Source organism: Oncorhynchus kisutch, linkage group LG18 (genome assembly GCF_002021735.2).
Source record: "Oncorhynchus kisutch isolate 150728-3 linkage group LG18, Okis_V2, whole genome shotgun sequence".
Taxonomy (NCBI): Eukaryota; Metazoa; Chordata; class Actinopteri; order Salmoniformes; family Salmonidae; genus Oncorhynchus; species Oncorhynchus kisutch.
Genome location: NC_034191.2, coordinates 50,895,729 through 50,912,895, shown reverse-complemented (window position 1 = coordinate 50,912,895; position 17,167 = coordinate 50,895,729). Strand labels below are relative to the sequence as shown.

The window sequence follows — 17,167 nt, the reverse complement described above, 5'->3', positions numbered from 1 at the left end:
TCAACACATAACTGAGGGGTCACAGACACCGGGAATCCTCAACTTCAGTTGATCCTCCTCAACACATAACTGAGGGGTCACAGATACCGGGAATCCTCAACTTCAGTTGATCCTCCTCCACACATAACTCGCAATTCCAGTTATCACTCCTTTCAAAAGTGCCCTGTCCAGAGAGGAAAGCAAAGTTACAGTTCTTGGCCCTGGTCACATGGTGCGGAGCGCACGCTCCCTCTGGATGTCAGAAACGCAAACAAACACTTTCACCTACCCAACACTCCCTAACCTCTTCTCCACCCAACCTGACACCACATACATGTATACAGTTGAAGTCGGAAGTTTACATACACCTTAGCCAAATACATTTAAACTCAGTTATTCACAATTCCTGACATTTAATCCTAGTAAAATGTCCCTGTCTTAGGTCAATTAGGATCACCACTTTATTTTAAGAATGTGAAATTTCTGAATAATATTAGAGAGAGGGATTTATTTCAGCTTTTATTTATTTCGTCACATTCCCAGTGGGTCAGAAGTTTACATACACTCAATTAGTATTTGAGGTCAGGGCCCTTAGCCACTGCGCCACCCGGGAGGCCCCCTGGGTTTTTATTTATTTTGACTACTTTCTACATTGTAGAATAATAGTGAAGACATCAAAAGTATGAAATGGGATCATATGTGTAACCAAAAAAGTGTTAAACAAATCAAAGTATATTTTAGATTCTTCAAAGTAGCCACCCTTTGCCTTGATGACAGCTTTGCACACTCTTGGCATTCTCTCAACCAGCTTCATGAGGTAGTCACCTGGAACGCATTTCAATTAACAGGTTGCCTTGTTAAAAGTTCATTTGTCGAAATTGGTACACAGAAGATAGCCCTGTTGTCACGCTATGACCTTAGAGATCCCTGTTTATTCTCTATATTTTGGTTAGGTCAGAGTGTGACTAGGGTGGGTACTCTAGTTTTTGTATAGCTATGTTTTCTTTCTTTGTTGACCTGGTATGGATCCCAATCAGAGGCATTTGGGGATCATACTTAGGCAGCCATTTATCCCACTTTCAGTTGTGGGATCTTGTCTTGTTTGGTTGCATGTATTTTTGCACGACGAAGCTTTTCGTTCGTTGTAGTGTTTATAGTTTTTTTTTTGCTGGTTCACATATTAATAAAATATGATGAACTTCAATCACGTCTTGGTCTACCCTTAACGACGAACGTTACAGAAGATCCCACCATCAACGGACCAAGCAGCGTGGTCAGAAGGTCTGGACCTGGGAGGAAATTCTGGAGGGAGCAGGACCCTGAAAAAGGGCCGGGGAGTATCGCCGTCCCGAAGGAGGAGATAGAGGCAGCGAAAGCTTTTTTTGGGGGGGGGGCACACTGGGAGATTGGCGGAGTCAGGGTTCAGACCTGAGCCAACTCCCCGTGCTTACCGTGGGTGACCGGTCAAGCACCGTGTTATCCGGTTCTGCGCACCATGCCTTCAGTGCGCATCCTCAGCCCGGTGCGCTCTGTACAAGCTCCCCACAGTTGCCGTGCTAGAGTGGGCATTCATCCAGGACCGATTGTGCTGGCTCAGCGCTCCTGGCCTCCGGTGCGTCTCTTCAGTCCAGGATATCCTGCGCCAGCTCTATGCACAGTATCTCCAGTTCGCCAGCACAGCCCAGTGCAGCTTGTTCCAGCTCCCCTCACTTGCCGTGCTACAGGGGGGATTCAGCCAGGACGCGTTGTGCCAGCTCTGCGCTCCAGACCTCCAGTGCGCCTCCACGGCCCAGCATATCCTGCGCCAGCTCTACGCACTATGCCTCCAGTGCGCCTTCATAGCCCAGTGCGTCCCGTGCCAGCTCTCCACACTCACCGAGCTGGAGTGCGTATCCAGCCACGACGTGTTGTGGCAGCTCCCCGCACCAGGCTTCCAGTATGTCTCCTCAGTCCGGTGAGACCTGTTCCGGCTCTACGTACGAAGCCTCCAGTGATGATCCATGGTCCGAAGCCTCCAGTGATGATTCATGGCACGGAGCCTCCAGTGATGATCCATGGCACGGAGCCTCCAGCGATGATCCATGGCACGGAGCCTCCAGTGATGATCCATGGCACGAAGCTTCCAGTGATGATCCATGGCCCAGAGCCTGTAGTGGTAATCCATGGCATGAAGCCTCCAGTGATGATCCATGGCACGAAGCCTCCAGTGATGATCCATGGCCCGGAGCCTCCAGTGATAATCCATGGCCCGGAGCCTCCAGTGATGATCTATTGCCCGGAGCCTCCAGTGATGATCCATGGCACGAATCTTCCAGTGATGATCCATGGCCCGGAGCCTGTAGTGATGATCCATGGCAAGGTGCCTGCAGCGACGGTCCCCAGTCCAGAGCCTCCAGCGGGGGTTCCAAGTACAGAGCCTCTGGCGACGATCTGCAGTCCGGAGCCTCCAGCGATGGTTCGAGTTCAGAGTCTCCGGCGATGATCCACGGTCCGGTTCCTCCGGCAACGATTCACGGTCCGGAGTCTCTAGTGATGATCCACGGTCCGGTTCCACAGATGCAGAGGGATCAGCGTAGGGAGCAGGGGCTACGTCCTGAACCGGAGCCGCCACCGAGAGTAGATGCCCACCCAGACCCTCCCCTATAGGTCCAGGTTTGCGGCCAGAGTCCGCACCTTTGGGGGGGGGGGGGGGGGATACTGTCATCACACCCTGACCTTAGAGATCCCTGTTTATTCTCTATATTTTGGTTAGGTCAGGGTGTGACTAGGGTGGGTAATCTAGTTTTTGTACATCTATGTTTTATTTTTCTTTGTTGGCCTAGTATGGTTCCCAATCAGAGGCAGCTGTCTATCGTTGACTCTGATTGGGGATCATACTTAGGCAGACCTTTTTTCGACCTTCATTTGTGGGATCGTCTTTGTTTTGTTGCATGTATTTTTGCTTGACAAAGCTTTTAGTTCGTTGTATTGTTTATTGTTGTTTTTGCTGGTTCACATTTCAATAAAATATGATGAACTTCAATCAAGCTGTGCCTTGGTCTACTCTTAACGATGAACGTTACACCTGTTTGGTAAAAGACCATATAAGTCCATATTATGCCAAGAACCACTCAAAAAAGAAAACACAAATGACAGTCCAGCATTACATTACTTTATGAACGTCAGTCAATATGGAAAATGTCAAGAACTTTTAAGGTTTCTTGAAGTGCTGTCACAAAAACGATCAAGCACCATGATGAAACTGGCTCTCATGAGGACCACCACAGGAAATGAAGACCCAGAGTTACCTTTGCTGCAGAGGATAAGTTCATTAGAGTTACCAACCTCAGAAATCACAGCCCAAATAAATGATTCACAGAGTTCAAGTAACAGACACATCTCAACATCAACTGTTCAGAGGAAACTGCATGAATCAGGCCTTCATGGTCGAATTGCTGCAAGGAAACCACTACTAAAGGACACCATAAGAAGAAGAGACTTGCTTGGGCCAAGAAACACGAGCAATGGACATTAGACAGGTGGAAATCTGTCCTTTGGTCTGATGAGTCCAAATTTGAGAGTTTTGGTTCCAACCGCCGTGTCTTTGTGAGACGCAGAGTAGGTGAACGGAGGATCTCCACATGTGTGGTTCCCACCATGATGCATGGTGGAGGACGAGGTGTGATGGTGTGGGGGTGCTTTGCTAGTTACACTGTCAGTGATTTATTTAGAATTCAAAGCACACTTAACCAGCATGGCTTCCACAGCATTCTGCAGCGATACGGCATCCCATCTGGTTTGCGCATAGTGGGACTATCATTTGTTTTTCAACAGGACAATGTCCCAAAACACCTCCAGGCGGTGTAAAGGCTATTTGAACAAGAATACATTTCTTTACGGCTATTGCATCTGCCATATAGCTTTTGATGTACAGAAGAAGGGTAATCTTAATCTTTTATCCAAATATTTTGTGTAAAGATAATCATTATATGTTCAGATTATAGGAGTAACTCTGGTTGGAGTCAGTTGGAGGGCCGAGACACACTGCCTTTATATCGTAGGCCTAGAGTAGCAAACAATAAATAATAGCCATACCATACCAAACCTTCACAAGCGTTTATAAACTTTTTTAGGGAAATATCAAAAGTAAGTCAAGCCATTGTTTATACGGAAAATATGAGCAGAAGAGCTAATGTAAACCAGGGGAAAAACGCACTGCCCTCCGCTGTGCCACACCAAAAAACACAATCCTCCCTATTTTGGGGTTTTAGTCTTGGTTTCTGTATAGCACTTGGTGACATTGGCTGATGTAGAAAGGGATTTATAAATACATTTGATTGATTGATTGACCACCCCTCCCCCAAGTGAATTTTGATCTGTCCCTTACAGACTTTAATGACTATGATAGGAGAAACTGAGGTTGGATCAACAACATTGTAGTTATTGCACAATACTAACTTAATTGACAGAGTGAAAAAAATGAATCTTGTACAGAATAAAAATATTGCAAAACATCAACCTGTTTGCATCAAAGCACTAAATTCATACTGCAAAGAATGTGGCAAAGCAATTCACTTTTTGTGCTGAATAAAAAGTGTTATGTTTGGAGCAAATCCAGTAGATCATATTACTGAGTACCACTCTCCATATTTTCAAGCATAGTGGTGGCTGCATCATGTTATGGGTATGCTTGTTGCAGACAAGGACTAGGGAGTTCTTTTAAATACAAATAAATGAAATATAGCTAAGCACAGGCAGAGTCCTAGAGAAAAACCTGGTTCAGTCTGCTTTCCAACAGACACTGGAAGACACATTGACCTTTCAGCAGGACAATATCCTAAAACACAAGGCCAAATATACCCTGGAGTTGCTTACCAAGAAGACAGTGAATGTTCCTCAGTGGTCAAGTTACAGATTTTACTGAAATCTACTTTGACTTAAATCTATTAAAAGACCTGAAAATGGTTGTCTAAGAATGATCAACCATATTGACAGAGCTTGAAGAATTTTGAAAATAAATGGGCAAATGTTGCACAATCCAGGTGTGGAAAGCTCTTAGAGACTTCCCCAGGAATACAGCTGTAATCCCTGCCAAAAGGTGCTTCTACCAACTATTGACGAAGCATTGTGAATACTTAAGTGAATGAGATATTTCTGTGTTTCATTTTCAATACATTTGCCAAAGAATCTAAAAACATGTTTTCACTTTGTCATTATGGGCATATTGTGTGTAGATTGGTGAGAAAAATATATATTTAATTCAGTTACAATTTAGGCTGTAAATGTGGAATCAGTCAAGGGGTATGAATACTTTCTGCAGGCACTGTATGTGTAGGTAGCACATTTTATATGTTTAATACTGTATATCACAAACTGTTTCTACATATTGACTATTGAATTGGACACTCCAAACCGTATTTTGACATTGGGCTACTAAAAGTTATTGTCAACAGGAAGCAGAGACGGCATAATTTTCAACTTATATTTTAGAAATATAAATGGAACTTTCAACATTAATTTCCAATAGTATTCTACTTTATCAGGTAAAAACTGCTGAATTAGTCCAAAAACATGCTGTGATTGATAACATGATTTTTATTCATTTAACTAGGAAAGTCAGTTGATAACACATTCGTATTTACAATGACAGCCTAGAAACAGTGGGTTAACTGCCTTGTTCAAGGGCAGAACGACAGCATTCTTACCTTGTCAGCTCAGGGATTTGATCTAGCAACCTTTCAGTTACTGGCCCAACACTAACCACTAGGCTACCTGCCGCCCATATCAGAAACCATGAAAACAGATTTGGCTTGACGACACATAACCCTCTTTGCTCCTCTTTCCTCCTCTTTCCATGCACGTATATTAGGCTAGAATAGCAGTCCACCTTAGACACTTTGTGTTTCTGTTGGGGACTATGAAGACACGTGCCTGGTCCCAATACAACCACTACACACCCTTTGCATTAGCTTAGTTCTACAATCAACTAGTCGTGAGTCTTCCCTCCTGTAGACATGTGTATTGCCAACACACCCCTGTAGCACTGCACTCGGACGGCCCGTGAACTTTTACCCCACAACTTCCCTCCCCTCTGCACTGCATACTTTCCTTTTGGATTGATTTCAAGCGTCTTTGTGCCTTTTTGATTCCTCAAAATCACTGGATATACTTTAAACCCTTGTGTACATGGCTCCAGTCCGGTGATGTTGACCTAGGTTTTTCTAACCGGTTTGACCTTTGCCCCCCCCCCCCCGTGCGTGCGATGTCGCCCCCTGCAGGTGAGCGAGGTAGAGGTGAACGGACAGATCGAGGCAGTGTGTGAGTCTGTTTTCAGTGAGATGGAGTCTCAAGCGGTGGATGCTCTGGACCTCCCCATGTCAGGCTGCTTCCGCATGCGCAGTCACAGCTATGTCCGGGCCATCGAGAAGGGCTGCTCCCAAGATGAGGAGGACAGGGTCACCATGGTGGGGGGAAACATGAGGGCTATCTCAGCCCCCCGGGCCACCACCACCGTCAGGACCATCCAGAGCAGCACAGGTCAGTCACACACACGCACACACACGCACACACACACGCAATAAAACTACAACTTTAGCGACCCTGATTTTACCCTGACTTTACCCTGACTCTAAATTCTTAAAATACAGATGCAAGTTGGAACCAAATAAGGTTCTTGAGTGCGATGCCATAGGGGAACCATTTTAGGGTCTCTCAAGAACCACGAATGGGATGGTTCTTTCCACCCATGACTGTATTTGCCAGCATTTATTCATTTTCAGCCGAATGCCCTTCACCAAGTGAGTTCCTAAGTGAGCATGTTGCCATTAAAATGTAATTATTTAATACAATCACTCCTTCTTTTTAGGGCCTAGTTTAGACGCCACCGTACCTACATTGTCCATATGCGCATATGTAATGTCTACAATGTATTATACATGTATGTAATGCATTATGTACAGTATGCACTGCTACTGACTACTAATGTAAAGGGACAGTAATTGGATGAGCATTGCATGTGTTAATACACTGACAGCTTAGTCCACAGTTTTAGAGTGCTATCCAGAACCTAAAATGGTTATTTGGATTTCCCCATAGGAGAACCCTTTGAAGAACCATTTTTGGTTCCAGAAGGAACCCCTTTTGGATCCAGGTAGAACTCTTTTGGGTTCTGCTATGGGGACAGCCAAAGAACCCTTTTGGAACCCTTTTTTCTAAGAGTGTAGAGTACAGTACATATTTAATACTGTAGACATGTCAACGGGAGGCAGAGGAGTTGTGATTGCAAAGGACACACGCACAATACCCAGAGCCTCAGAACATCTCTTTATAAGTATTATAATACATATGACCTATTTTTGTTTGGCGTTACAATATGATAAATATTAGATCCCCTCTGTGCAGAACGGTGTCTGTCTGTATCTCTGCTGGGACTACCTTTAAGAGCTCGTTCCTGCTGATCAGGGTCTGTATGTGGACTCCTGGCCGGCCCTTATTTGAGCTCTCTGCCTCTCGTCCAGTAAAGCATTGAACTAGAACATTAGTGCATGGACTGCATGCAGTATTGATGTTGAGTGGTGTTGGCATTCCGAGTTAACTTTCTATTTTTGCCTCTCTATAAATTCCCCATCTTCTCTGACTTACATTGTAGCCATGCAGTGAGTCAGAGCCCGAGGGCATTCCTTTTTTCATGTTCCTCAGTGCTCTCTCCCTCCCCCTCTCACTCCCTCTCCCCCTGTTTAATTATCCCGATTAAAAGGCAGTTCTTTCTTTCTTCCACACAGCCAACAAGGTTACAGTCAGCTAATTAAAATATTTAGTGCAAATTGTACGGCAAAGCGTGTTCAGTCAAGTTGAAGGTGCTCCTCATGGTTCAGAACAAACATTCATTTAGTGCCATTAACAATTCTGCTCCGTTGATTCCCGGAGTTACCCTACCAAGGCTGCGGAGGATAAGGATTTATTTGACCCTCAGTTCTATTGAAGCCAGTGGGAAGAGTACGATGTAAGGGCATCCAGAGATTCGCCACCATCAAGTTTGTATAAAACAAACAGACAATCATAAAGCCGGCGAGGAGGAGGAGGCATTTCATGTGTGTGTTTCTTGTTTGGCTAATATTGATCTCTGTCGGCACACCCTAGCCTCTAGGTTATATCCCAAATTGCGCCCTGTTCCCCACATAGTGCACTACTTCTGACCAGAGCCCTATGGGCCATGGCCAAAAGTAGTGCACTATATATTAGATGTGCCATTTGGGACATACAACTCTAGTCACAGAGGAAGAGGAAGCGAGGGGGAAAAGATAATTCATCACATCAAGTGCTATTGGCAAGAACCCTACTGCTGGTGGGCCAGATGTCTGGGCTGGTCTGGGAGCAGGAGACAGATAAAACATGATCAAGCGGAGATGTCCTCTTAAGACGCACGCTTACGCGCACACACACACACACACACACACACACACACACTAAAACACATGTGTGTGAACACACAGACAGACTGAGCGTACACACACACACCCTACTCCACACCCACACGCCTCTGACCCATATCTTAGGAGCTGCCTGGGAGTCGATCAATATTAATTTGCTGGGGATCTAAAGGTAATAGGTCCTGCCCTAGACAGACGGACCACATATGGTTGGTAGCTGGGGGCGGAGGGATGGCTATTGGCAGCAGCAACAGCTGTTAGCAATTTCATTCACATCAATTTAGGGGAGTCAGATTGAGACATGTGATCATGTGATAACTGGAAATCTGAAGCAGAGTGAGTCTGCAGAGCTTAATGAAAAAGAGGCGTAGTTTGTTATCGACAAGAGCCATTGGTTTTAGCTGTGCTCGGTGCTTTGAAGTGTGTTTGATTGGTTCTGTGATCGTCAACTTTGATTGGCTGCGTGTCTCAGTCTGGGTGACCCCTGACCTTAATTCACTGCAGGGAATACTAGGTCGATCTCAGGTGATGATTACATCGAGAGAGAGAGAGAGGTGTGTCAGTCATAACATTATTAAGCACTAAAAAGCCAGTCAGAGTACGGGATTGGCCCAGATTACTGTCATGGTGCTGGCACTTTGTAATTCATCACATCCTCACATCTCTCCTCCTGAGTCCTCGCTAACGCTAATGAATTCGATGGCACGCACGCACACACACAGGTTGCAGAGGGTGCCATGGTGTGAGGCAGCCCCTTGCAGGTTCAGATATGACACATATAGTACCAGTCAAAAGTTTGGACAGATTTATTTTGACTATTTTCTACATTGTAGAATAATAGTGAAGACATCAAAGCTATGAAATAACATACAGGGATGTAGTAACCAAAAAAGTGTTAAACAAATAAAAATATATTTCATATTTTAGATTCTTCAAAGAAGCCACCCTTTGCCTTGATGACAGCTTTGCACACTCTTGGCATTCTCTCAACCAGCTTCACCTGGAATGCTTCTCCAACAGTCTTGAAAGAGTTCCCACATATGCTGAGCACTTGTTGGCTGCTTTTCCTTCACTCTGTGGTCCAACTCATCCCAAACCAAGGTCATCTGATGTAGCACCCCATCACTCTCCTTGGTCAAATAGCACTCACACAGTCTGGAGGTGTGTTGGATCATTGTCCTAATGAAAAATAAATGATAGGCCCACTAAGCGCAAACCAGATGTTATGGCGTATCGCTGAAGAGTGCTGTGGTAGCCATGCTGGTTAAGTATGTCTTGAATTCAAACTGAATCACCTCCTCCTCCATGCTACACGGTGGGAACCACACATGCAGAGATCATCTGCTCACCTACACTGTGTCCCACAAAGACACTGCTGTTGGAACCACAAATCTTTCCACCGGTCTGATGTCCATTGCTCGTGTTTCTTGGCCCAAGCAAGTCTCTTCTTATTATTGATGTCCTTTAGTAGTGGTTTCTTTGCAGCAATTCAACCACAAAGGCCTGATTCACGCAGTCTCCTCTGAACAGTTGATGTTGAGATGTGTCTGTTACTTGAACTCGGTGAAGCATTTATTTGGGCTGCAATTTCTGAGGCTGGTAACTCTAATGAACTTATCCTCTGCAGCAGAAGTAACTCTGGGTCTTCCTTTCCTGTGACAGTCCTCGTGCGAGCCAGTTTCATCATAATAATGCTTGATGGTTTTTGCGACTGCACTTGAAGAAACTTTCAAAGTTCTTGAAATGTTCCACATTGACTGACCTTCATGTCTTAAAGTAATGATGGACTGTCGTTTCTCTTTGCTTATTTGAGCTGCTCTTGCCATATCATGGACTTGGTATTTTATCAAATAGGGCTATCTTCTGTATACCACCGCTACCTTGTCACAACTGATTTGCTCAAATGCATTTAGGAGGAAATAAATTCCACAAATTAACTTTAAACAAGGCACACCTGTTAATTGAAATGCATTCCAGGTGACTACCTCATGAAGCTGGTTGAGAGAATGCCAAGAGTGTACAAAGCTGTCATCATCAAGGCAAAGGGTGGCTACATTGAATAATCTCAAATATAACGTATATTTAGATTTGTTTAACACTTTTTTGGTTACTACATGATGTTATTTTATGGTGTTATTTCATAGTTTTGATGTCTTCACTATCATTCTACGATGTAGAATATACTGTATGTGTAGACTTCACTCCCTACTGAATTAGAAGAATGGTAAAAGGTGTTCAAAAAGAAGCTGACCCATGTTCACATCGTGCTGTTGTCAGAACTCCTTCAGGCCGTAGAGTATAAAATACAGGTCACCAATTATAGTGCATTCGTGAACGTTTTCAGACCCCTTGACTTTTTCCACATTACAGCTTTAGTCTAAAATTGATTACAATGCTGTTGCTTTTCATCAATAAACAAACAACGCCACATGATGGCAAAGCAAATACAGTTTTTATTTTATTTTAGCAAATGTATAAAAAATTAGAAACGGAAATATCACATTTACATAAGTATTCATACCCTTTACTCGGTACTATGTTGAAGCACCTTTGGCAGAGATTACAGCTTCAGGTCTTTTGGGGTATATTTGGGGAGATTGTCCCATTGTTCTCTGCAGATTCTCTCAAGCTCTGTCAGGTTGGAAGGGGAGAGTTGCTGCACAGCTATTTTCACGTCTTTCCAGAGATGTTCGATTGGGTTCAAGTCCAGGCTCTGGCTGGGCCACTCACGGACATTCAGAGACTTGTCCCGAAACCTCTCCTGTGTTATTTTGGCTGTGTGCTTAGGGTTGTTGTCCTGTTGGACTGTGAACCTTCGCCCCAATCGGAGGTCCTGAGCACTCTTTAGCGAGTTTTCATCAAGGATCTCTCTGTACTTTGCTCTGTTCATCTTTCCCTCGATCCTGACTAGTCTTCCTGTCCCCGACGCTGAAAAACATCCCCACATATGGTGCTGCCACCACCATGCTTCACCGTAGGGACAGTGCCAGGTTTCCTCCTGTGGCTTCCGAGTGCTGCAGAGATATTTGTCCTGGAAGGTTCTCCCATCTCCACAGAGAAACTCTGGAGCTCTGTCAGAGTGACCATCGGGCTCTTGGTCACCTCCCTTACCAAGGCAATTATCTCCTAATTGCTCAGTTTAGCTGGGCGGCCAGCTCTAGGAAGAGTATTCCAAACTTCTTCAATTTAAGAATGATGGAGGCCACTGTGTACTTGGGGACCATCAATGCTGCAGACATTTTTTGTACCCTTCCCCAGATCTGTGCCTTCGACCTCGTGGCTTGGTTTTTTCTCTGACATGCACGGTCAACTGTGGGACCTTATAGACAGGTGTGTGCCTTTCCAAATCATGTCCAATTTTTTTTAATTTTTTTTATTTTTATTTTATTTTTTTATTTCACCTTTATTTAACCAGGTAGGCTAGTTGAGAACAAGTTCTCATTTGCAACTGCGACCTGGCCAAGATAAAGCATAGCAGTGTGAGCATACAACAAAGAGTTACACATGGAGTAAACAATTAACAAGTCAATAACACAGTAGAAAACGAATTGAATTTATCGCAGGTGGACTCCAATCAAGTTGTATAAACATCTTAAGGATGATCAATGGAAACAGGATGCACCTCAATGTATTTCTATTTTTCATTTTTAATACATTGGCCAAAATAAAATAAAATAAACTGTTTTCGCTTTGTCATCATTGGGTATTGTGTCAAGATTGATGAGGATAAAAAAAAAAATGTAATCCATTTTAGAATAAGTCCCTACAGTATGTTGTGTAAAACTAATGAATGAGGCCAAATTCGACATAAAATGAAAACTGTATTCCAACACAAGGAGTCTGTTCTGTTTCAACCAAAATATGTCAGTTAGAAGGGCAGCAGCCTAGGTTATATCACTTGTTGTGTCGCAAATGGCACCCTGTTCCCTATATAGAGTGCACTGTTTCAGAGCCCTATGGGTGCCATTTGGGATGCAGAGGTGTCTCTCAATGTCATTCTGTTGAATTACAGGATTAGGTAGCAGGACAGTCTTTCTCCCTCATTCAATCTTTTAGACAGAAGCACACAGACACTCACGTAGAGGCAAAATACAATTTATTTATCTCATGCTCCCTCTCTCTCTCACACTCTCTCGCTCTCTTCCTCTCATCCTGAGTGCTGTGAGCAGACAGTAAGCAAACATCACGTTGACATCACGTGCCTTTCAGGTGCTGAATGACAGGTTGGAAGAATTATCTTCCAGACGTCGAAAATCCATCTTATACGGACGTTGAAAATACATATTTGCTGGATTTTTATCAAATGTTTCTTCTGGAATTTGAAATCAGATGCATTTTAGGTGCTGAACGAAAGGTAAAAATACGTATTTTCCAGACGTTGAAAATGTAATTTACAGATATTGAAAATACATATTTTTTGGTCATTGATTTTATGGCCCAATTTCAACTGCTATACATTTTCAATCATTTTCAATCATTTTCAATACATTTTCAATTAACTCCTCTTAATAGGAAAGAGGGGCCAACAAAATATGTATACATTCTCCTATCTATCACATGCACTTATTTGACGACGTCAGAACCTTTCAAACTGGCAGCAATTATGTATAAACTTTCCGAACACACTGAATAAACCAGCAAACCACTTCAACTACAGTAACATTCCGAGTAACAGTTCGTTTTTTTGTTTTCTTGCTATGACTGTGATATGTTGTTGTTTATCTACCTTAGTTGAATTAATTGACTGTAAGTCACTCTGGATAAGAGTTTCTGCTGAATGACCAAAATGTAAATGTTAAAAACAAACATTTGGGTATTATTCTAATGAGCTCCGCCCCCAAACAAGTACAAATGTGGCCGGCGAAAGGTTCAGATCCACATCTGAACGAATCATAGACATCCAGGCTATGTTTCACAAGTTTGAACATCACAGTGCATTATGGCACAGTTTAGTACTGTGGAACACAGAAGACTTCAGTACAATACGGTGTGGTACGGGACATAGTTTTATTCAGCAGACCTCAATGAAGTAGAGTCTCTTTCAGTAGAGGAGAGTACAGTAGAGCAGCAATTCTCAACTGGTGGGTTGCTACCCAAATTTGGGTAGCGGGAGGTTTTGAATGTGTCTCGGGTGTCTGAATAGAAAAATATATAATTATGAAGAAATACTCCAGTCTGAACTTAAACAACTTAAACCAGGCTGAAAGTGTGTAGAAATGATAATGAACTTACATTTATAAATAATAGGCGAAAAAATGTATTATTGACAATGAAAGAGGTGGGAATGTTGTTCCCTTGTCATATAATTGCTACATTTACTATCAGTATAGCATTAAATTGTTTTCAAGATTTTATTTTATAAATTATTTTATTTTTCATGATGCAGAGACAACCTGGTTCAATTTGGTTCAAAACTAGTTGAGAGCCACTGCAGTAGAGCACAGTAGAGTTTAATTCAGTAAAATAAAGTACAGTACTGTTCAGTAGAGTACAGAACATTACATGAAAGTTAGGTACAATACAGTACACTATACTTTCCTTTTCTTTACTGTACTGTGTACTGTAATGTACTGTACTCTGCTGTGATCCAGTGTACTGTACTGTGCTGTTAACATAAATGTATATGATTGGCTCAGATTTGGATTGGACCATAAACCAACGTCTGTGGACGTTGAAATCTAGACGGGTCCGGACCACACCAGAAAAAACGTGTCCAATGCTTATGTGGGAATAATGTTATTTTTGGAAGGTTATAGAAAGAAAAGAGCAACCACACATGTTATTTGCAGTAAATATCAGTTAATACAACATCCCTGAGCAGTCAGTTAAGTTTTGACCGTGACATGAAGACCATGATGACCATAACACACATGCACATACAGTTTGCACACACTAAGGCTCAGCCACACAGAGACTCAAATTGCTTTTTGTCCGTCGATAGTCAAGTCGACTAAACTCAAGTCAGCTATTTTCGAACTAACGGCGTACAAAGACGGACTATTCGTACACGGAAAATCCATGCGCCTGTCAACGGATGAACCCCACTTGAAAAACCGTTGGCTCACACAAAATCTCTGTCATCATTAACAGAAGTTATGGTACATTCACTCTTTTTAATACCCTCTTCCTCCTCTGAGAATGATTCCAGAGGAAAACCATCCAGGCGAAGGAAGAGAAGCAGACGTAATGGAAACCTCTCACACACACAGACACAATGACATACACGAAACACACAGACTCACAGAAATATGGAACACAAAGCTTTGACATTTCATAAGCTGCCGGGAGGCATACCGAGGATTCATACCAAATTGCGTCCTATTCCTTTTATAGTGCACTACTTTTGACCAGGGCCGGTCAGTAATAGCAGGTATAGTTTCCTGCCTCACAAATACCAGCATATTTCCTATGTCGTGCACTGCTTTTGACCAGGGCCCATAGAGCTCTGGTCAAAGATGTGAATAGGGTGCCATTTGGGATGCAAACCTGGCCCGGGATAAGAATGTTGGTCCTGACATCAGCTCCTTAATAAAGCTGTGGCGAATCTTTTCCTTAAGCTGCGGAAAATCCATACGAATCGGGTAATGTGAGGATGATCTAAACCGCGTTAAACCCCCGTCTCCTTCTACACTGGGTTGCCTCCAGTCAAATCTTACACCATGTATATCCTACATCCATCTTCACTGATCCTCTGAGTCCCAAATGGCACCCTATACCCTACATAGTGCACTACTTTTGACCAGAGCCCTATTAACCTTCTTCAAAAGTAGGGCACTGTGTCGTTTGGGACATAGTCCTGTTCTTCTGTGTAATCTGGTGGTTTTCCTACTTTGTTTTTCTACTTTGCTACGGAGCCACAACAGTAATTTGAAGCGTAAAATTGCCCATTCTTTTACTGAGGTGACCTTCAAATCAAAGCTACTTCTGCATACAGGTCTAAAGTTAAGGAAATGTGCCACGGTTTATCCATCCGTCTGTATCTCTTTCTGTATCTCACTGTCCCCCTCCCTACTCTCTCTACTGTTTACCTCTACCCCTCTCTCTCTCTCTCTCTCTCTCTCTCTCTCTCTCTCTCTCTCTCTCTCTCTCTCTCTCTCTCTCTCTCTCTCACTGCTGTTTAATCCTCTCCTCTAATCCTCTGCTTTCCACCGTTAATTATCGCCTCTCGTTTTCTCAGGAACCTCTGTTTTCCAGGCTGATACTGTGAGATTGTGTGGAACGAGCTGTAGGCCTCGGTTTCATCTCAAATGGCACCCTATTCCCTGTTAAGTGCACTACTTTTCAACAGGGCCCTGCTCAAAAGCAGTGCACTATATGTGAAATAGGGTGCTATTTGGGACACACAGCCTGTGACTCACACTATTTTCCTCCACTGGTTCAATAAGAGAAACGTCTTGCTGATTTTTTTTATTGAACTACCATGGGATTCCTGTGGCCTTGAATTAGTCAGGGGCTCTATGCTGTAGAAAATGGTGAACAACTGAAAGAGAGCTAGTTTGTGACATTTCATAGCCAGACAATGTTCAGAACTTTTAAATAAATGGTAGGTAGATTTTGTATAATTTCAGCCAGTAGGTCTAAAAGCAAGCAGGCGGTGCATGTACCGGTGTGCATGTACCGGTGTGCATGTACCAGTGTGCATGTGTCCCATGTGTGCTGTGCATGTGGGCACTGCTTATGTTCTAACATGTCCACAGTGGCACGATGTGGGCCCAATGCAGGTGAAGACATGTAGGCTGCCCACATTGGCCCCAAGGCATGCCTCACATCAACTGAAATAAGCCCACCATTCTGGATCAGCTGATAAATATATATACACTGTTCAAAAAAATAAAGGGAACACTAAAATAACACATCCTAGATCTGAATTAATGAAATAGTCTTACGAAATACTTTTTTCTTTACATAGTTGAATATGCTGACAACAAAATCACACAACAATTATCAATGGAAATCAAATGTATCAACCCATGGAGGTCTGGATTAGGAGTCACACTCAAGATTAAAGTGGAAAACCACACTACAGGCTGATCCAACTTTGATGTAATGTCCTTAAAACAAGTCAAAATGCTCCTGATGAGGTGACGGATGGTCTCCTGAGGGATCTCCTCCCAGACCTGGACTAAAGCATCCGCCAACTCCTGGACAGTCTGTGGTGCAACGTGGCGTTGGTGGATGGAGCGAGACATGATGTCCCAGATGTGCTCAATTGGTTTCAGGTCTGGGGAACGGGCGGACCAGTCCATAGCATCAATGCCTTCCTCTTGCAGGAACTGCTGACACACTCCAGCCACATGAGGTCTAGTATTGTCTTGCATTAGGAGGAACCCAGGGCCAACCGCACCAGCATATGGTCTCACAAGGGGTCTGAGGATCTCATCTCGGTACCTAATGGCAGTCTGGCTTTCATCTGTGAAGAGCACAGGGCGCCAGTGGCGAATTTGCCGATCTTGGTGTTCTCTGGCAAATGCCAAACGTCCTGCACGGTGTTGGGCTGTAAGCACAATTTTAATTGTGGACGTCGGGCCCTCATAGAGTCTGTTTCTGACCGTTTGAGCAGACACATGCATATTTGTGGCCTGCTGGAGGTCATTTTGCAGGGCTCTGGCAGTGCTCCTCCTGCTCCTCCTTGCACAAAGGTGGAGGTAGCAGTCCTGCTGCTGGGTTGTTGCCCTCCTACGGCCTCCGCCACGTCTCCTAATGTACTGGCCTGTTTCCTTGTAGCGCCTCCATGCTCTGGACACTACGCTGACAGACACAGCAAACCTTCTTGCCACAGC

The 17,167-nt window shown here is 43.7% G+C and overlaps 1 protein-coding gene across 1 annotated transcript in view; it reads left to right on the top strand.

Annotated features, from left to right (window-relative positions):
• LOC109908767 (disks large-associated protein 1-like) overlaps positions 1–17,167 on the top strand; it is a 156,199-nt gene that overhangs the window by 84,854 nt on the left and 54,178 nt on the right. The window contains exon 5 of the mRNA XM_031796294.1: positions 6,237–6,495. Within this exon, the coding sequence (XP_031652154.1) occupies positions 6,237–6,495 (259 nt within the window). The remainder of the gene's footprint in view (positions 1–6,236; positions 6,496–17,167) is intronic.